Here is a 20,262-nt window from a genome sequence, read left to right on the forward strand (position 1 = left end):
AGTAAACCATATGTATTCTTAAGTACAACAATAAAGTTTGTGGGCAAAATGGGACGAACTTGAATGTGGATGGATAATTAGGAAAGGCACTCTAAATGTAATAAATTTTTTTAAAATGTGCTCAAAACAAATATTTTAGTAAAAACCTTGCTTGTATATTTTCCCTGTGCATGCGTGTGTACTCTCATGGTACTCAAGCTTTCTCCCACAGTCCACAAACATGACCGTTAAATTAGTTGGTCTCTCTAAAATGTCTCTGTGCTGTTTGTTCTGTATTGCTCTGTGATGGACTGACAGCCTGTCCAGGGTGTACACCCCTTTCTTACCCAATGACCACTGGAGCTCGGAGCTCCCACCGTGACTATGCAGGGACAAGCGGGTATAGACAATGGATAGATGGATGCCAATATTTTACTGTGTTTATAATTAATGTTCTTAAAATTAGGAGCTAAACTTAGTGTCTAGCTGTGCTTTTCCGATGCTTTGATCTGGCAGTGTGGTGACCTGAATCAGTCTCCTTTGTGCCTGTAAAAAAAAAAAAAAAAAAAAAAAACAGGAAACATTACAGAAGAGATTAACATATTAAAAATAATTAATTCGACTACATTAATAAGTTATAAACCTGAAGCGCAATCTGGGCATAAATATTATAATACTGACATAAATACAATACCTGCGGGAGGTTCGTTTGCAGCAGCGATAAGAGCTTCCAGTTCCTTTTCTGGATGGGGATAAACATAATTAAGAGTCATTTCCACTCAATATGATCCGCATTGCTGAGGTGGACCTCACACACCAGCCTGTGTGAGATGGTCAATGCAGTCTGTCTGGGAGTATCTCTTGGCCAGGTCCAGAGGTGACTCCTCTCTGAAGGTCTTGGCCTTTAAGTCAGCTCCTAGCTCAAGCAGAGTCTTCACTGTGTCCAGATGGCCCCAACAAGCAGCAAGATGCAGCGATGTATACCCTAAAAAATAACTCGGCAGTGTATCAAGGTGATGGCTTATCCGTACAATAAACAGGTAAATATTAAATCTATAAAGGTCAATCCTGCCAAAGAATTCAAACTTGTACCTGTGTTAGTCGGTATCTGGTTGTGTGCTTTGCACTAAACTGAATATTGTTGGTTTAAAATGAAATAACAGACCCCACTGTGTGATCTCGTTCATTCGCTCTCACCTCTGACGGTTTGCTCGTCCAACTTGGCGCCTTGTTTCACCAGTTCACGGACAACGCTGCTCTTTCCGAGCATGGAAGCGACTAAAAGGGCATTTCTTCCCATCTCGTCCACTTTTCCAAACAAATTGATCTCCTCTGTCTCTTCGGTAGCATCGTAACTTTCCAGAACCTGCTGTAAGTCTTCTACGTCTCCTGAGAGAACGCTGTTGAATATTTCGTCCTGTATTGATGTCATTGTTATCCCGAGAATGGCAGCTACCATGGTTACCGCGTCAGTCGGTGTTACATTAAAGGCCATTAATATGTTACCACACAGAAGGTGATGCTTTTTGTTTGTTTTATTGTTTTTTTTTATTTGTTTGTAATAAAGCAACAACAAAAAACAAATGGGGAACCCCATAGCTTTTACGCACATAACCTGCATTTTTTCAGCTGAGAGTTTTATGTTATCCACCTGGTTTGCATTGTATTTTACTACTTTCTTTTTAAATTATGCCTCTTTGTGGAAAAGAAAAAGCAAAATATAATTTCTGACTTTTTTTACTGGCCTCCACATGAATTTTACTCGTTAGTAGTCTTATCCTCAGTACGGTCGCCGCTTTTCGACGCGGAAACGTTTGATTTAATGAATCAACGTGAAACTAGGTCACGTTTCCACAACTTCTGAAGTACTTGGACGCATCTTTCACTCTAGCATGAAGCTCACGTAAATGACAGCATGTGGTTCCATGGTGTAATGGTTAGCACTCTGGACTCTGAATCCAGCGATCCGAGTTCAAATCTCGGTGGGACCTTCTTATTTGCAAATTACGAATATATACTTAAAATTGTGGTTATGTCCAATGATTAATCAAATTCAGTTAGTCTTCTAAAGTAAACCGACCTAATACCCCTGTTTCTTCTCTAATCTAGATAACCTTCTGAGTTAAAAGTATCACAATAATAAGCTGTAATTTATTCCTTTTATTTAAATTATATTATTTTCCATAAATAAAATAAACGTTAAAAATTAATGAATTAATTTGTCCACAAAATTATGAAATTGAATATTTTAATATTTGATCAAACATTCTCTGTTAACGTTCCATAAATATTTCAATAACGATAACATTTTCCTGTGACAGTAATCTACAAAATAATATTTAACTCTTCCTTGTCAAATAGATTACAGACTGAGTGGTTAGCTCAGACAGCAACGCAAATCTTGACTTTTTTCTACGATATGGTTCATAATTGTGCGTATCTGATTTTGTAACAAATGTATATATTTTTTTATGATGTGGATCCAAGGAAAAAGTAGCCATTGTTACGGCAATGGCTAATGAGGATCCAAATAAACAAATGCAAGTAACATATATTTATATATAAAAAGAAACGGCTTCATTATTTATATTTTTGAAACACGTTTACTCGCCCTTTTCATATTAGTATCTGAGCTATTTAGAGTAATTTACTATGAAAGTTTGTGAGTTTCATTTTATTTTGAAATTTAGTTCTACAGCTTCCTACCGGAAGCACCGCGCAACCTTCGCTCTTCTACGCTTGCTAAGACGGAAGTCAGTCGACGTGTGGGTTGCAAATTTCTGCAGTGAGGACTTTGTCAGTTTTTGCTCAACAGTTTCTTCTATAGTGTCACGTCGATACTACTTTCAATGATGTTTAACAGGCAAAACAGCCTGTGGATGGGTGATGTAAGTCCCAATCTTTGCTTTTATTTCCCAACGTTAGTTTAGCCGCGCATATAGCTAGCTTGGTTAGCTTTGACGAACCATGAAGACAGATATGCCTCCGCCGAAGTGCTTTGTATGTATGGCTCGAAACTCCTCTCTAGAACTAAATGGTAACCTAAATTATCTAAAAGTTCGGTTTAATAAAAGTGCGAATATATTTAACTTGTGGATAAGCGCTTTGTCATGCCGCAGGAAACGTTAGCTAAATATAAGCTAACAGTTAACAAGTCTGACATGTAGAACTGCAGCCTAAAGCGTTAAAGATCTCATAACTCTGGAGGGCCGAAAATAGTTTTAGTCGAGTGAAGTATCGTCTTTTATCCGAGCGGAAATATTCAAGTCAAAAGTAGTTGCAGTAAATTTAAATGTCTTTTTTAGAAAGAAAAGAACAGTCTTTACGATAAAATTAACAAAATTACATGAGTGCAGTATGTATATTTAGTACTATGAATACTTTGTTCACTGATGCTTCTTTTCTGTTTTTGCACAAACTAGGGGCAGGAACTACTTACTGTTTAGTGTCTTGGTGACAGTAATGACTTACTTTATTAACTTTGCTTCATTCATTTATTTTTTCTTATTTGGCTAAAAACATACCAATGCATTATCTATACTAGGGATTTGAAGTTTTGCAAAACTTTGTTAAACGTTTTCTGCATTCATGCTTGAATCATGCTCATTCATATCAAGATTTTTAAAAAAGTGATTAGAGATTGTTTACATGTACAATAATAAATCCTGTAAAAGCTGCAAAGTTTAATTTAGTAATATTTGGTAAAGATTGTTTCTAAATGCCACACAACCCTATTCTGAGTCATATATTTTTATTTGACTGTGACATAGTTACCTCTTTTATTTATTTCTAGTTGGACCCATATATGGATGAGAACTTTGTCAAGCAGGCCTTTAGTGGTATGGGAGAGTCACCGCTGGGAGTCAAGATCATCACTCACAGGATAACAGGGTAGGAAATGCAGAACACTACTGATCAGACATGATTCTGTTGTTAAAGCCTTTAAATGTACATTTTCTGACTTTTTTGTTGTTGAATATTAAGTTACTTGTTCTCAACTTATTCTCCGTTAAACATTTGCGCCTTCTTTTCTTTTATCCACTTGCCTTCCTTTTGCTTAACTTTTTCAGTTTTTTCCCCTTTGTCTTTCCGCAGTGGCTCAGCGGGTTACTGTTTTGTGGAGCTGGCAGATGAAGCGAGCGTCGACCGCTGCGTACAAAGACTCAACGGAAAACTGGTTCCAGGATCAAACCCGGTAAGCTGTTTGATTTAGCAGCAAAATATTCACTTTTTTTTTTCAGTAGCTCTCATATCAGAAATAAATGTTTCTGTATTGATATTAATATATTGACAGTTTCTTGCCATCTTCCTTTTCTCAGCGGTAGATTTGGGCCTTTTCAGTGCTTAACTCTTATTGTGGATAGCAGAGCTCTGCCCGCCTCGGATGTACTTTGTTTTATGAATACCCACCTGTGTGTAGCAGTAGAACATTTGAGTATTTGTGATCAGTTTAACCCACTAGTACTTGTGTCATTTTAATGGTTTTATGTGACTTTGTGTGACAAATGCTGGACAATAAGGACTGTTGATGTAAAGCAACAAATGTTCCCATCCTGAAGATGCCGGTTTCATGTGGTGTGTGACATTATGAGCTATGAGCTGCTTGGCACTGCTTGGTTTGAAGTACTGTTGGCCCAGTGGGCCGGCCAAGCTATGGGCTGCCCTGGTAGAGTCTCTGGTAGGAACTAACTGAGGAGGGGGCTAAAGGCTGGTCTGGGTGGTGGAGGTATGTAAACCTAAATAACAATAATAACGCCACTTTTTGTTTCCAGCAATATCAGTGCTATACTACACGTCTTTGGTGTTTGAGGTTGCCTTAATGTCTGCGTTCTTTTTCCCCCCCACTTGCAGCCCAGGAAGTTTAAGCTAAATTATGCCACATACGGAAAACGTCCAGAAGCAGGGTAAGATCTGATTTGTGTATCGTACCTTTACTTTCCTTTAGAGGTCGCTTTCACCCCTTCTGTCTGTATAATAATCCTACATTTCTTCAGATGTAAGACAGTTGTTACAGTAGCTTCTCCCAGGGTTTTATCATTAGTCTCATTCCCAAAATAGCTCCAATGTCAAAACTTAGTGCTTGGACACATCGCGCAAGTTGGCTGGACACAAGCAACGTAGCGCTAATGACATCATAAACATAGATTACAACATCTATTTCAGTCTGTGTTAGTTGTGGTGCGTTTAATGATCGGAAAAAGATCAGGAAATGACAGTTGTCTTTTCAACTGTCGGGGATGATCCAGCTTAAATTCAGCTACTTAGTTTCCTGCTTGCTTTCTAGGTGTGTCTTTAACTATGCCTGTTAAAAGCCAAATAAACAATAGAATGTTTTAATTGAATAAGATACAAATGTTGAACCTCAATTATTTTTTTCCCTTAGGTAAATCAGACCATCCACTGTATTAATTTAGCTATTATTCTAAAACTAAGAACATTTCTCGTAGTTTGCCCATAAACGTATAACACCTGAGCTCAGCTTATTTGTCAAACACGAAGCTACATTTTGCTGCTTATCAGTATTGTTTCGAATAAATCACTGAGTTCTTTATGTGTGCACAAATAGACATTTTAATCATTTTTTATTTATTAATTTTTTTGCTCTTTCAGGCCGGAGTTCTCAGTGTTTGTGGGAGACTTGGCCTCTGAAGTGGACGACTTTCAGCTGCATCAGGTCTTTAAGAAGTACCCTTCCTGCAAAGGAGCCAAAGTAGTCACCGACCAGTACGGCTATTCAAAGTACGTTGACCACTCTGTGCGATTTTAATTTCTTAATTAAAATTCTTTTTGTGCTTTATTATTAAACTTGGTTACTCAGATAGCAGTGCTTTGGACGTTGACCACCAGTGCATCTTCATCTGTTTTCGAAAAAGGCTGAAGAAATGTTTCCTTGCCGTCTTATGCTAAAACTATTGTTTTCCCCATATAGGCTAAGCAAGAGCAACTCACAATTCAAGTGATGCTACCTCATGTTAAAAGTAAAACAGCAAGTTTCAGTTCTACCATAATAATACCCATTATATTCTGTTTCTCATAAGTGGCTAATACATGGCAAGTATGAGGCACGAACCGGTGGGCAGAGGAGGCGTAACTTTGGTCTGGTTTTTCAGAGGCTACGGCTTCGTCAAGTTCGGTGACGAGAGCGAACAGAAGGCGGCGATAGAGGAGTGCCAGGGAACCGTGCTGGGGGGGAAAACCCTGAGGCTCAGCATCGCTGTGGCGAAAAGGTACGACGCATCTTACAAGATGAAGAGTTGAGGAAAGAAAAGGATCCTTTAAAAACAGAAAATATCAACATTGATTTTTAGAAATTTATCTCAGACTTTAAAAAAACAAAAAAAATCTGATTGAAACATTTAATTGTATCTTTGTAGATGTATTTTAAAGTTATCCAAGTAGTTAAAACTCTGGGGTGACAATTATAAACGGATTTTAGAAAAACGTAATTTTAGGGTTTAATATTTCACCTTGAATTAAATAATTGTTTAACCAGAAAATAGTTTATAAACACATTTGTTGGCTTGAAATAAGTGCTTCAAAGGGGTGAACTGACCTGGAGCCTTTCAAATGTAAAACGTAAGCTTTATTAATTATAGAAGTTTAAGGTCAAGGCTTTCTGCATTTTTAAGTTTTACGGAATAATTCAGTTCAGACAGTTTTAGATTGACAATATTTCAAATCTCCTTTTTTGTTGTTGTTTTTCAGCCAAAAGACGACCTACCCAGGAGGCCAGACTCAGAGCTACAGTAGCTACAACCCGACACAGACCGGTTACTACGGCAGCCACGCAGCAGGAAGTCAGGGGGGTTACTATCCTCAGTGGGGGGGCTACGACCAGTACAGTGGCTACAACAGCAGTGGCTATGGCTACAACAGCGGATACAACAGCGGATACAATAGCAGCTACAACAGCGGCTACAACTATAACTACGGGGCTTACGGTTACCCCCCATCAGGTCACATGATGCCCCCGCCTCCCGTGGGGATGCCACCCATGTCCACCGACATGACGGGAGCTGTACAGGTAAAATAAATACAAACTGATCAACTGGTGCAAGTTAGTTGACTGTAAACTAGAGGTGTGCCGATCGATCGTTCACCGATCATAATCGGGCCGATTTTCATGAAAAAGTGCATGATCGGTGATCATTGGCTCTTGTTGCTGATACCGATCACCTGCATCTCATTTCCAGCCTGCCTGTGCAGCTGGTCTCCTCTTTCCTTCACACTGCGCAAACGCGCAGCAACAAATCCTAAGCGATGTGTAACTATAACGCACTGAGTGAAAGGGGAAGTTTGCGTGTTGTGGCGGAAAATTGAAGCACGTCAAAATGCATCAACACAACGAAGCTAATACGACATATAAACAATGCCATACTTGACGGAGGTTGGCTACATCGAGGCTCACTGCAGTAAAAAAGACATATGGAGGATCAGATAGCAGGTAAAGCAGCGCACAGCTACAAACACTCACCCGGATTAGCATGACGGTCAGAAAGCTAAACAAATAACCCGCGAAATTATGTAAGTCTTCGAGCTGCGATGTAAGACGCTGGTTCTGCTCTCGCTGTTGAACCGCTGCTACGCTACAGGTAGTAATATTTGACAGACGGAGCTTCGCTTCTGCTCTACCTGGTAGTGACTCTCACACTGAACCTGTTTAAAGCTGCAGCATCTAACCTAAAAAAATAAATTTTACATACGTATTAAAACTTTAGTTGTCTTAACATGAGACAAATAATCTCTAAAAAAATAATCGATCTCCTCCCTGTTCTGCATAATTACTCCGCTCAGTCAGAAACAGCCACTCAGAACTAGCAGTAATCAGCTAGCCGCCATGCTATCAGGAAGTTTTCATTCAGTAACTCTGGATTGTTTATTGTAATGGATCCTGTTTTTGCCTTTGAATGTTAAGTTTTATACTTGAATGTTTTTGGCAATGTTGAGAGGTTTTATTTTGGCTCTTTGTATTATTTAGCCTCTTCAGAGCCTTCATATGTTATCATTCTGTTAAAGGTAGTATTATCAATAGCAGTACAATTTGCACAATGCCTGTTTTGTTTAGTTTTCTCCTTGAAAAAAGTTATTAAAAACAAGTGTTTGTCTAAATTAAGGTGAATTCATGGTTCCTTTTTCCACATAATGTAACCGGTAGGGTTTATGATAAAAAATAAATAAATAATAATTATGTGATCGGTATCGGTGATCGGTATCGGTGTATCGGCCCTCATGGGTGATCGGTATAGGTATCGGCAGGAAAAAACCTGATCAGCACATCTCTACTGTAAACTATTTTATGGATAAATCTAAATCTGTTATAGGCTGTAATTTGATGAACCTACAACAATATGGTTGTATAAATGCATTGGAGCTAACTATCAACAATACCTGTAGGTAGCAATAGCATTTGCTCAGTCATTCTAACAGAATAAACAATCTGTTTTCCTGGTTGAAAATTTGATATATTCAGATTAGTATTGATGTACTTTTAGGATTCTGATTAAACTTTTAGTTGTTTTATGGTCCGGTGACAGTAGTTTTATTGTAATCCTGGGTCTGTGTCCAGCAGGGCCAGGAGCAAGCTGAAGATGCTGATGATGACACCACAGAAGGTAAAAATCCTTGATCGCTTTCCAATAATCATTTCTACTGGAAGCGATTCATCTCATGAACAATACCGAACTTTATGAAAGAGAAGCAGGATGAATAATTATTTTTCTGATGATCTTGGTGGGATTTATTCCAGAGCCCATCCCTGAATGCGACGTGGAGCTGTGGAACAAGGACTTTATGCAGCACAGTGAGGAGCTTTATGACGCTTTGATGAACTGTCGATGGGAACCTTTGGACTCTGTTGATTCCCCAATCCCAACCTTCTCCTGATATTTCTTTCATCAGCCAATACTTCATTTCTGTTAAGTCATTTTTATACGTCCAAAATGTGTCGCAGCAAACACATCTTAGAACACGCCGGCCAGAGCTCTGTGTCTTACGAAGACAGGCTGGTCGTAGGTTCAGTCACTCTTCTTCCTCTGCAAACACTGCAGAGGAAGAAGACGGATTTGTCAGCCTTTTGGTAACAAACGGAAAGTTGGCAAAGTAGTATGGACACTGTGACGATCAGGTGGTCTCTGAACTAGAAGAGCTGGAATCGACTGGCACTCAGAGGCTGCGCTGCTATAAGCTGAATGTTGTGTGGCGGTATTTCACTTATTAATATCAACAAGGAACAAACATCAGGTTCCAGCGATCACCAAACTCAACGTTTCTTTCAGTTTCACATCGTCTCTAGGATCATTATGCAGATAAGAAATCAGTTTTGTGTGGGTTTTTATTTAAGGACTCTAGCATTTCTCTCTCTGTTGGTTTGCTGAATTTAAACTGGATTGTGGGATGAAGGTGATTGTATGGAGCTACCAAAAGAATTGGAAAATGTTTCCAGCATCCGGATGGAATGGAATGGGTGAACGGTGTGCATCTCTGAGAGGTTTTAGATGCGGCGCTGCTGTAAGGTTTGTGTGAAGAACCAGCTGAACTGATGGTAGCCTTTATTTTCTGCTGCTTAGTGGAAAATATTTTGTATATATTGTCTTTCTGAAGATGTTTTATCAATAAACTATTAAACACCATAGTGATTAACTTTTTTTTTTATAAATGTTATTTTTTAAATGGGGTCCTAACTACACAATCTTACGTAAACACAGTCATGTCACCAACATGTTTTTTTTTAAGTAAAATTACTATCTGCAAAAATATTTGACTATTTGTGAAGCAGTTTGACATCCAAACATACATGTTACTTTTCTAATACTTATTTACTTTGGTAATAAATTTGTTACTTGAACAGGTTCAGATATGTTCATTGCATTTTGCACAAAATAATTCTTTAATATTGAGCTTTTAGTCTGATCAGTCTATTTTGAGTTGCTTTCGGAAATGTCTTAGGGTCTGTTGTCACTTTAAATCCAAATAAGCTGCTGCTGGCCACGTCCCCCAAACAATGTTTAGAGAAATTATATAAACCTTAATCCTTGAAAAGCAGAAATGGAGCGTCCTGCACAAATGGCAAAGTGGTTTCTGGTTGGTAAGTCGACGACGGAGTATTGTAGCCATTGTACAACAGTAAAACCAGCTGACCAAACATGGTGGATCTTCTTGGGTTGGTAGGTAACAGCCTGGTGCCTGTTGAATGTTACTAAACAGAATCATATTAACTTATTGCCAAAAAAAAAAATGGGTTGGTTTTTTTTTGTTGTTTTTGGAAGCAATTGAGACCTAAATGGAATCACAAAAACATGCAAAATGCAAATTTTGCATAATATATCCACTTTAAATTGTGCAACAATTGTAAGCAAAATGTTTGAAGCACCATTAATGCAAAAATAATGACAGGTTTAAACATAGAGTGCAAGAAAATGCCAAAACTTTTCAGGCAAATTTTTGTTGGAAGATTTAAAGACTTTTAATGTTTAAGCTCAAAGCGTTGAATCTGTTTTCATCGGTTAATTATAATGATTGTGGTTTAGTGTGTCTTCCGCACCAGCGCTGCTGGTCTTCATGTTGAGCAGTCCCTGACCAGGCCTTCCTGGGCAGTACCAGCTGGGCCCCATGCGGTACCAGCCCTGATACAGTCCCCTCCAGCTGAGGCAGCCCAGCGCTCCTCCTAGCAGCTGAGTGGGGAACTGGGGGAAGTAGGCTAAGAGACAGAGCAGCAGGAAGATCCACAGTCCAAGAAGGAGAACACAGAGCAAAAAGAGGATCCTCAGTGGGGCGTCTGAGACGCCCCCGAGCCTCAGATACGGACCAAACACCGACGTTTCCTCTGCCAGCAGCAGGCAGCACAGACACAGAAGGAAGACGTCCTCTGAAACCTCGTAACCTCGCCACACCATCCCAGCTTTCAGGCACTCGGACTTGCTCTCCCCCTCTTTGAGCACCAGCAGAGGCTGCCCACCGGTGACCTCTGGACCAGTGGACAGAGGTTCATAGCAGCTTCCTGTGGTGTTCTCCAGGAGGTCCAGCAGTGTACAGAAGCAAAGCCAGAGCCCTCCTGCCACTGCGAGCCTGCTGAGGTGACGGAGCGAGTGTAGGACGGAGCGGCGGATGGAGTAGGAGAGGAGGAAGACGAAGGACCCGACGAAAACACACGTCCAGCCCCAACCAGAGCGCAGGAACAACCTGGAGGACAGAGAGGAGGAGCAGACGGTGTCTGTAGGAGGGTTTTATCTTCAGCCTGGAATATGCATTTTTAATAAGCATTTATAAGCATTTCATGGGGAAATTCTTGATTAAATAATATGCAACACAAAGTGACCCTTTACATACATGTTTAGACCTGTATCTATGATGTGAAGTTTGTCAATTTTTCCTCATTTACTCTTGTGTCAGTCTGTGTGTTAAAATCTAAGTCTCCAGTACTGAGCTTATACTGGCACGTTATCTGGAAAAATAGACATAGGCAGACTTTATTCTCTTTGCATTTTTAAAATGTTCATATTGAGCGTAGTCCAAGTCTGGGCCTATGCAACAAGACTTGAAGTTGGACTGAGTTTCATCTGCTCGGCAAAGAAGAATAGTCCCTACCAGTGCTGTGGTACTCGACGTTGGTCTTGGTCTTAAGACCATTTTTTGATGGTCTCGGTCTCGTCTCGGACTCGACCGCATTTGGTCTTGGTCTTGTCTCGGTCTCGGGCGCTGAGGACTCGGCATTTTATTTCAAGACCAGTCAAGACCGCAACTGTGAAAATATCACTAAACGTACAGCATTCTGTCCACTTTATTTGTTAACATCTTTGTTTTCAGTGGATGCAAAACGCACCAATTAAAATTCAAGCAACTACGTGTTTCTGTTACTCCCCCCACCCTCCCCACCTTTCACTCTCCCTCCTCCCCTCCCCACCTTTCACTCGCGCGTGGCGCTCCAGGACATGCGCAGTGGTCTTCTCTCAGCGGCAGAAAATGTTTGTCTAATCGTCAGTAATATAATAGCGCTGCATAAATAGTAAGAAATCCGATGGCCACAGCTAACTCAGCAGCGCTTCGCTTTCACAGACGGTGGGGACAACGTCTAACTATTTTCGTCACTTAGAAAAGTAGCTCAAAGAAGGTAAGCTACGTTAACGTGATGTTAGCAAAGCTAGCTGTACAAAGACACATAAGCATTGTGATGAAATATGTTATCACTCACTGTGCTGAATTATTGTGCGGAGGTGTTGACTGACTTGTCGCATATATGGGACAATGCTATGTCCAAAAGTCTGCAATATAGTGAGGTGACATTCAGAAACAGTCGATTCTTCTCCACGGCTCTTTACTTATTAGATAGGACTGGAGTGTCACTCACTGAGAGCCGTTGTTCTATCAGATAGCCATACGCTGTCAGGATAGCATACATGCATTAAGCATTAAGAAATCCGACCGTCGGAGGAGTTGTCAGTTCACCATACGCAGCAAGTTATGATGAACATAAGTAATTAAATTGTTTTCAATGATAACTATATAGATATACATGTGTTGTCATGGTTTCAAAGTGTATTTAAAGCAGGGTCTGGCTGCAGCTGGAGTCAGCTACAACACACACCCGTGTAAAACTCACTTAACCGCTAAGTCAGGATGCCATACAACTGTTAATAACAAAGTGTATGACGATCTACGTCATGATTCTATGTTGTTGATTAAATGAAATCTTATGGTAATGACGTGTTTGACAGATATAGCCGGTGTTCTATGACATAGCCATACGCTGTCAGAATAGCATACATGCAGTGAGTACCATGCCAGTGCATGCGCATTAAGTCCGACCATCAGTGGAGTTGTCAGTGTACGCAACAAGTTATGACGAAAATAAGTAATTAAATTGTTTATAATATGACATAATGTGATAACTAGATGGATATACATGCGTTGTCGTGGTTTCAAAGTGTGTTTAAAGCAGGTCTGGCTGCAGCTGGATGCCATACAACTGTTAATAACCAAGTGTATGATGATCTACGTCATGATTCTATGTTGCTGATTAAATGCATACGCTGTCATATGGTAATGACAGCGTATGCATATCTGAGCTAAGCGTACGACTATCTGACAACGTATGCTGATCTGACAGAAACACTGTGATCTGACCTGACAGAACACCCGTTCTTTGTTCTTGTAATGCTCTGTGTACACTGCATCATTATTTTATTTTATTATGTACGTTAATATTTAAATTAACAAATAACTAAAACACAAGAACGAAAGAGCACGCAGAGCATGCACATTGCTCTTTGATTGTTTTTGTTCAAAGTGGCAGCTGCAATGTCTGCCATGGTGTCAGACTACCTGGCTTCATGTACTGGGATAGAGAGTGAAAACAGTCACGATGAGCGCCTTCTGTTTGGTTACTTCTTGCTTGTTGCTCCTTGGTCAGTGTTCATAGTTGAGCGTTATTTACCATCAGGGCATTGCCTCAATTGCTATGTTTAATGGTGCAGACAGTGGTGGCTTCTTATATGAGCAATATGGGCAAATGCCCACGAGACCATCACACTTTTTAGCACATAAATGGAATATTTAATATTAGTAAAATGTATTAAGTATTTAATATCTAGGTGTTTTATGGTAATATGGATCTTTCAGATTATTTTGAGAAGCAATTTCGATCATATTTTACATCTTATTGTGTCATGTAGCGCGGGCCGCTGGTCTTGGGCTTGACTCGGTCTCGACTCCCCTCGGTCTTGGTCTTGACTTGGTCTCGGACCCCAAAAGTCTTGGTCTTGTCTCGGTCTCGATACACTCTGGTCTTGGTCTTGTCTTGGTCTCGGGTTAGGTGGTCTTGAACACAACACTGGTCCCTACATATTGTCACCTCCCTAAACTGATGGTCTAAGTCATCACTTTTGGCAAAAAAGAACTTAGGCCCTTATTTTAGGAAGGTGACGACGTGCAAAGCATAAGCATATCCTAAACGACTCACAAGTGCATTTGTAGTTGAAGGATTTTCTAGTTTTTGTTGGTCTACCACATATTCTGAGTAAATAGAGTATTAAATTAAACAGTAAATACATAGAGTAGCATGTGACTGTAACATGACAAAATGTGAAAAAGGGTAAAATGGGAATTCATATGTTTGACAAGGCGTTGCAGTCACGTGGTAGAAGAGAACATCATTAGCAATATATAAAAACCCTGAGAAGCATAAACAGGAAGTGATCCATCCTACCTATAGAGGAAGTGGCTTCTCTTGGCAAAGATGCTGTGATGGGAAACCCAGAGGCTCAGCGCAGGGCCGAACACCAGGACAGCTGAGAGCAGCAGGTGGAAATGCTGCCTGAACAGCTTGTTACCAAGCAACCTGGCAGCCAGGTCTGTCAGGACCACCAGCACCGTGTTGAGGAACATCTGAAAGCAACACCAGAACCGAGTCCAGGCCCAAACTAAAACAGGAGAGTCAGCATTTGAGGGCAGCAGTCTTAGCATAAACAAACCCAATCAGATTCAACAGTGTGTCAAATTTTAACGTTAATGCTGTTACTATGTACAATATGTAAAACATAACTCACTTTGATTTACCTTTGCTGCAAACAACAAGTCATGACCAGAAAGATGCAGAAATGAACCCTCCTCCACTCCCCCCCCCCTTGATCCGTTTCTCAAAGCGAGCTTCTGTTTTAAAACTCCAGATCAGATCCTTCGCCGCCTCGACGGCTAATCCAAAGCTGCTGGAAACAGTGGACGTCTCTGGTTGTTGGCCGTAAACCTGCATCCGTGTCCGCTGCACAACATGAATGAAGTGACAACTGGCTTTGAGCATTCCTCAGAGTCCAAATGTCTGCGCGCTGTGAAACCTGGCCCCGGTGGATCTCCGTTCCAGCAATCTGCAGTGCTGACTCAGATGTAATTTACCCCCCACCCGTTGACTCAACCTGATCGGCCTCAGCTGCAGCTGAGTGCTTGTGAACGTTTGGCTCTTTCTGTGGTTATTGCTCCAGTTTGCTTCTGGACAAAATGCTAATCTTGTACCTCTGTGTTATCATCCCGGGCATACTGCTTTTATAGACTCAGAATACTTTTCTATTTCAAATGTAACTGTAGCCGTCCAGCTCAGAGGACACTGACCCTTGTCCGCTGAATATGAACCATCACAACATCTTCTCTGTCTGACATATATATACACACACACACACGCACGCACGCACCACGCATACCCTGCGACCTAAATGTGTCACATAGCACAGATGTGTTTTCCTACACATGACAATTTCTGACAATGACGAATTAAGGAGAAATAATGCGATGCAGTGATATTAGCTTAGCTAAGAAGTCATTAAACAAATGTCGTAAAGTACATGCAAAGTGTCTCCTTATGTTTATGTGTATTAATAGCAGCAACCTTTGCACTGTGTCTGCTCTGATACGCAGCTGTTGCAGCAGTCGGTTTCTGTCAATCACACACACACAGAATTCACTACTGTTATCGTCCTTTCTCCCCTGCATGCCTCCCTCTCCCTCATTTCATCGACTATTGAGCATAATCAGCAAGAGGCATCCCGTCACCTTAAATGCAATAGTCGTCCACACGTAAACTCTGACCTTCGTGGAAGGGTGCCTTCATTGTAACAAATCCAGTTTTGACACGAGGAACAGAGAACTTTACAAGCATAAGAAAAAGCTCCTCTGAGAAAAATATTTTTTTAATGTGTGTGTCAGAAAAGAACTAAACATTCTGCATCGCCTGAACATCAAAATATGGTGGCGGCAGCATCATGCTGACAGGGGAAGGGAAGATGAACGGAGCCACATGCAAGATGCTAGTCCTCGGAGAAAACCTGTTCACAGCTCAGCAGAAAAATCACCCTAATCCTGCAGTAGCAGCGTATCACAATGTGTCAGAATGGCCTAGTCAAAGTCCAACCTTAAATCCAAATGAGAATATGTGGCAAAGCTCAGAAGTGTTGCAACTTTATTCCCAGCTGCACATCAGCTCCTTCATTTTAACAGCCATGTCTCTTCTTCTACTTTCTCACATAACTTTCTATATTCAAATATAATAAAGATCATAGTCATACCATGACAACATGAATGCATCTGCAAGGCACTGTTAATAAAATATAACTCATCACTTTAGAGCTGCATGCTTCCCTCGATGTGCTGTTGTTAATTACAAGTGTCTCTTTGTCATCATGGTTCTGAAACGTGTGGCTCAGCTGAACCATGCTTACTATGACTTTCTGTTTTCTTGCTGCCACGACAGGAATAGATGTGGAGCAGCTTCCTGCGTGCTGAATGTCTACCTTCTCTTGTTTCCTGACGGCATGCTGAAGAAGTTCGGGGTCCCATAATGAAAGCCCTTCCAAAAAGCATTTGAGCAGCTGACATCATGCAGAAAGAGACGACATGTTCTTGTAGCTTTTTTTTTTTTTTTTGTAACTCAAATATGTTTGAATTAAAAGTGATACTTTCCAGTAAGAACCACTGAGATCATGTTCAGTATCACGCTTGTAACAACACGCCGACATCTTTCTGGTTAAAATTTGTTTCTTTTACGTAAAAACAGTCAGGAGAACAAGGAAGTATTTGCTAAATTTTGTGATGAATAGCTAAAGCATGACTGTAGTCACAATCGGTTCTTTGAAAAAGTATTTTTCTCCTTACAGTTTTCTTTTTTAATCATGTCTAAATGTTTCAGATAATCAAAATTTTACTATCAGACTTGACTTGAGTAAATAAAAAGAACAACAACAACAACAAAAAAATCTCAAATGTAAAACTGTGTGAAAATTTAATGTCCTGGTTATGGACATTCATATATCAGTTGGGATTAACCGTATCTCTTTGGTAATCTAAGTTACGTTTCGCTAGCCACATCCAGGCATGAAAACTGCCAGACCAAAAGACGTAAAAGGTTGGCCAAATGACACATGAAATATGTTGAACTATCTTAAGAAAGAACATATTTGTACTGAGACACTTTGAAGTTATTGGTGGGTAATAAGTGTGACTTAAGGTTAGCTATTAGTTTTTTGTTCATCCTCAGCCTGAACAATCTCTTATTGAGGCCCAACACAGGTTCCTGTACTGCTGTCGACATCTGCTGGCATCTTAGTTGGATTACAATTCAATTCAGTTTGTTGGTTTAGCACCAACAAATGTCATCATAAGGGACTTTACTAAAAATAAAATAAAATATAATAATAATAATAATAATAATAATAATAACAACAACAAAAGCAAATTAAATCCAATCTTACAGATCAGACTACATAATAGTTAAAAAAAATGCTGGGCTGAAAACGGAAACAAGGTAGTGAATATGAATAAGAAAAGGTCTGCATATCTTATACACATTTAATTTATGGTGAACAAGTTGGACTATTAATATTAATGTTATTAAAATGTTCAATTAATAACTGACTAATGTATGCCGTCTGCAAATTTAATTGTTCTTTTGTTAAGTTTCCTTTTCTACCAAGACAGTTGCGACAAAGCGCTGCCACCTCCTGGAAAAACTGGGGTATTACAATTTATTCTAAATATCTGTGGCTTGCAGTTTATTTCAAACTTTAAACTTACTATGATCTTCCATAAACAACCCTTTGCCTTACTTTATATGTAATCTCTACAACTACAACATAGTTCATATTAAAAAATATCTTGCAAATAAAGATTAACAGTAAACATTATTGGTACAAAGTCAATCATTCCCTTGAAAAACGAATATACCTCCAACAGAACCAGACTCAGGGTGAGCAATGATTTCCCTATAGGAAAAGATGAAAAGAAGGGGATAATTATCAGTGAACAGGTTGATAGTTTATGATTTATTTAATATACAAATCCAGACAAATTTATCCACAGAAAAAAAAAACTGAGAAAGAAAAAAAAACATCCTCAGGGGCAGAAAGGTTGATTATACAATTAAAATGGAACAGGAAGCGCTCCACACCCACCTCTGCTTTTGGCTCTCTTTGGGCAGGTCCATAACGGGGCCTGTCTGTGTGTGGCCTCCAGGCAGAGGAGCTGTCAGCTGTAGGATTTAACCTCTAATCCTCCATAAAACTTAGCCTGACAGTCCAAACAGCTGCTGGCCTGTCTGTCTCTGCTGTGCTAATAATCATCCAAACAAAAAGCCTGAGAGGTCGGATATAGACAGCCATGCTGAGCGCCTGGTGCTTCTTCCCTTTCAAAGAAAAGACGGATAAATATGTGTTTGACTGACTGCAGACTGTGTTCATGCGAAACGTTGTTACAGAGCTGGGTAACGTGACTAGCACAGTAATTCAGGCAAAAAAGGTCAGCATTTCACAACTACAAACTTAAATGGGTCAAAAATAATACATACTTTTCAAAATTTTCACAAATAAAAATCTGAAAAATGTGGCACACATTCATTGTGTGCCACATTTGATCCTAACTGTATTTTTTGCAATCAAAACCACAGCTTTTGTGATGCTACTTTAGAAATATTTGTAAGAAATCTTTACGATATTTGCGCTAATATATGACGTTAAATGTGACTTTTTTTTACTCGCCATATAAATCACGGGCTACAGCCTGACATCCAGCAAGGCTTAGGCGGCAGTCACTTAAACACAATGTTTTTGGCCACTTTTGAGGAAAATCTGCAGTAAAAATCAGAAAAAATAAGGGGATATATTGATTTTGTGTGAATTTTGTGCATTTCTGAAAAACTGGGGGGACTTATTGATGTAATTTGGAGTCTAGAGGGCCACATAAAAAGCTACGGCGGGCCAGATTTGGCCCCCTGGGCCTCAGGTTTGACACGTGGTTTAGGGTGTGTGAATACTTTTCCAAGGCAGAAATAATTGAAACCAACATTTCTATCCAACATTGAGAGCATGGAGTGAACAGCTGTGCTGCTAAACACAAATTGCTGTCCTCCATGATGGCGTCTGGCTCCAATCAGTTGTGGTAAAAATGAACTTTTATCTCCTCAGCTGCTGTCGGATGGAAAATGCCTCTGATAGCGTGGCCAGCACATAGCACCAACACAGCCAGGGCGGTCTGCAGCAGAGGGTCAGGTCAGGTCACTCAAGACCCCAAACAAAACCTCTATTAATATTCATAACACCACCGTATTAATCAAGTGGACACCTGCTGAATTCCTAAAGAATAATACTGCATAAAGTCGACATCTTTTCCTTCGCCATACCAGAAAATAAAATAAAAAAACAAACAAAAAAAACACACGGTACGTCTACACGGTGCTTTACATGCTCAGTTCTTTACTTTCAGGAGATTTGAGTTGTGTTTGGATACATAAAGTGTTGTGTTTGCAGCCACTGATCAGCGTGCCTTCACATGCTGGGAATCATCAAAATACAAGCAGCTAATTCCTGATCAGCTGGTGTAAATAAGCGCACGTCAAATACGCTACGTCATGTACAAATGGGTTTTCATCTGGGTGGCAGTCCTTGGGTGTTTTAGAAAGAAAATAATCTCATCCATCAAGGGCTGGAACAATTAAAAAGATTTCATAAAAGCTGCACTGAACTGGGTTTGTTACACAAAAGCCCAATGAGTTTGAAAACGATCCTTATTCGTTAATTGACATGCTAACTACTTCCAGCAATGTAACCTTGGAAGATTTAGGGTTAAAGTAGTATTTCACTTTTAGAAACATGTTTCTTCTCATTAGAAGAACTGTAGTATGAACACTGAGTTACAACTAATAGAGAATATGCCTTTTATCAACCTGACAGACAACTTAAATCTACTTGGGCTTCCGTATTGGGGAAAATAAAGCAATAAAGCAAATTGCTTGCCAGTGGTTTGAGACGAAACAAATCCCTGAAGTTGTCACCATCCAGAGGCCAAACATTTATCTGCAGGTTTGTCTGAAGCAAGTGCTTACTACACTTTTCCTGTTTCAGTAAGCAGAATCAGGCTGCAGGCAGATTTAAACTTTCATCACCCTGACCTTATTCTCTCAGGTGTGTCCATTGGTCTTAGTTGTACTTTAGTGAACCACTGGGGGAAATTGAGTAGGTAATTATAATTCTGTCACTAAAGTGGCTGCTGATGGATTGCCTACTACATACTGTATGATCTACCACCACAGGCTTACAACCTGGCAATGATGAACACGTTACGGTGTGAGACGTATTAACTTACACGAAGAGCCAACCCTGTAAATCAGGGAGTAATTGGAAAGCCAATTAGCACAAAGTGACAGTAAGAGACATCATGTAAATTCATCTCCTGAGGCCACAGTGCAGATGACAGCGATGCTAGTGGGTAAACAAATGAGCTCCGGCACTTGTGGAAAATGAAATTAGGTTTACA

General features: G+C 40.0%; 3 protein-coding genes and 1 non-coding gene across 5 annotated transcripts; 2 read left to right on the forward strand and 2 right to left on the reverse strand.

Moving 5' to 3' along the window:
- Positions 1 to 107: 107 nt before the first annotated feature.
- Positions 108 to 1,767, reverse strand: LOC106931410 (ankyrin repeat domain-containing protein 45). The gene is made up of 4 exons (XM_088014439.1): positions 1,177 to 1,767; positions 797 to 895; positions 674 to 721; positions 108 to 525 (listed from the first exon to the last, which is right to left on the reverse strand). The coding sequence occupies exons 1-4, from the start codon at positions 1,598 to 1,600 to the stop codon at positions 455 to 457; spliced, it is 642 nt and encodes a 213-aa protein (XP_087870565.1). The 5' UTR covers positions 1,601 to 1,767; the 3' UTR covers positions 108 to 454.
- Positions 1,768 to 1,898: 131 nt separating this feature from the next.
- On the forward strand, positions 1,899 to 1,970 carry trnaq-cug (transfer RNA glutamine (anticodon CUG)). The gene has a single exon. It is a non-coding gene; the product is annotated as a tRNA-Gln (tRNA).
- A 734-nt stretch (positions 1,971 to 2,704) lies between these two features.
- Positions 2,705 to 9,608, forward strand: trnau1apb (tRNA selenocysteine 1 associated protein 1b). 2 transcript variants are annotated; one of them, XM_015009522.2, is made up of 9 exons: positions 2,705 to 2,867; positions 3,773 to 3,870; positions 4,075 to 4,174; positions 4,831 to 4,883; positions 5,590 to 5,718; positions 6,090 to 6,206; positions 6,685 to 7,003; positions 8,546 to 8,591; positions 8,726 to 9,608. In XM_015009522.2, exons 1-9 carry the CDS (start codon positions 2,829 to 2,831, stop codon positions 8,860 to 8,862), a joined length of 1,038 nt encoding a protein of 345 aa, XP_014865008.2. In that variant the 5' UTR covers positions 2,705 to 2,828; the 3' UTR covers positions 8,863 to 9,608. The 2 variants fall into 2 exon arrangements, with proteins under 2 accessions (XP_014865008.2, XP_014865010.2); XM_015009524.2 differs by having other exon boundaries at positions 8,549 to 8,591.
- Positions 9,609 to 10,416: 808 nt separating this feature from the next.
- fitm1l (fat storage inducing transmembrane protein 1, like) lies at positions 10,417 to 15,105 on the reverse strand. Its single transcript, XM_015009521.2, has 3 exons — positions 14,530 to 15,105; positions 14,180 to 14,393; positions 10,417 to 11,157 (listed from the first exon to the last, which is right to left on the reverse strand). Exons 2-3 carry the CDS (start codon positions 14,356 to 14,358, stop codon positions 10,482 to 10,484), a joined length of 855 nt encoding a protein of 284 aa, XP_014865007.1. The 5' UTR covers positions 14,359 to 14,393; positions 14,530 to 15,105; the 3' UTR covers positions 10,417 to 10,481.
- Between the last annotated feature and the right edge of the window lie 5,157 nt (positions 15,106 to 20,262).

This window comes from Poecilia mexicana, unplaced genomic scaffold (assembly GCF_051168715.1).
Source record: "Poecilia mexicana isolate PSO_F unplaced genomic scaffold, ASM5116871v1 scaffold_17, whole genome shotgun sequence".
Lineage (NCBI taxonomy): Eukaryota > Metazoa > Chordata > Actinopteri > Cyprinodontiformes > Poeciliidae > Poecilia > Poecilia mexicana.

Coding starts and splice junctions, on each gene's coding strand:
- fitm1l (XM_015009521.2), bottom strand. CDS start 14,358: ATGTTCCTCAACACGGTGCTGGTGGTCCTGACAGACCTGGCTGCCAGG. Junction 11,158..14,179: donor AGAAGCCACTTCCTCTATAG/GTAGGATGGATC, acceptor TCTGTCCTCCAG/GTTGTTCCTGCGCTCTGGTT.
- trnau1apb (XM_015009522.2), top strand. CDS start 2,829: ATGATGTTTAACAGGCAAAACAGCCTGTGGATGGGTGAT. Junction 4,884..5,589: donor GGAAAACGTCCAGAAGCAGG/GTAAGATCTGAT, acceptor TTGCTCTTTCAG/GCCGGAGTTCTCAGTGTTTG. Junction 7,004..8,545: donor ACATGACGGGAGCTGTACAG/GTAAAATAAATA, acceptor GTCTGTGTCCAG/CAGGGCCAGGAGCAAGCTGA.
- LOC106931410 (XM_088014439.1), bottom strand. CDS start 1,600: ATGCAGGTTATGTGCGTAAAAGCTATGGGGTTCCCCATTTGTTTTTTG. Junction 896..1,176: donor GGACGAGCAAACCGTCAGAG/GTGAGAGCGAAT, acceptor TGCTTGAGCTAG/GAGCTGACTTAAAGGCCAAG. Junction 722..796: donor TGACCATCTCACACAGGCTG/GTGTGTGAGGTC, acceptor ATCCCCATCCAG/AAAAGGAACTGGAAGCTCTT.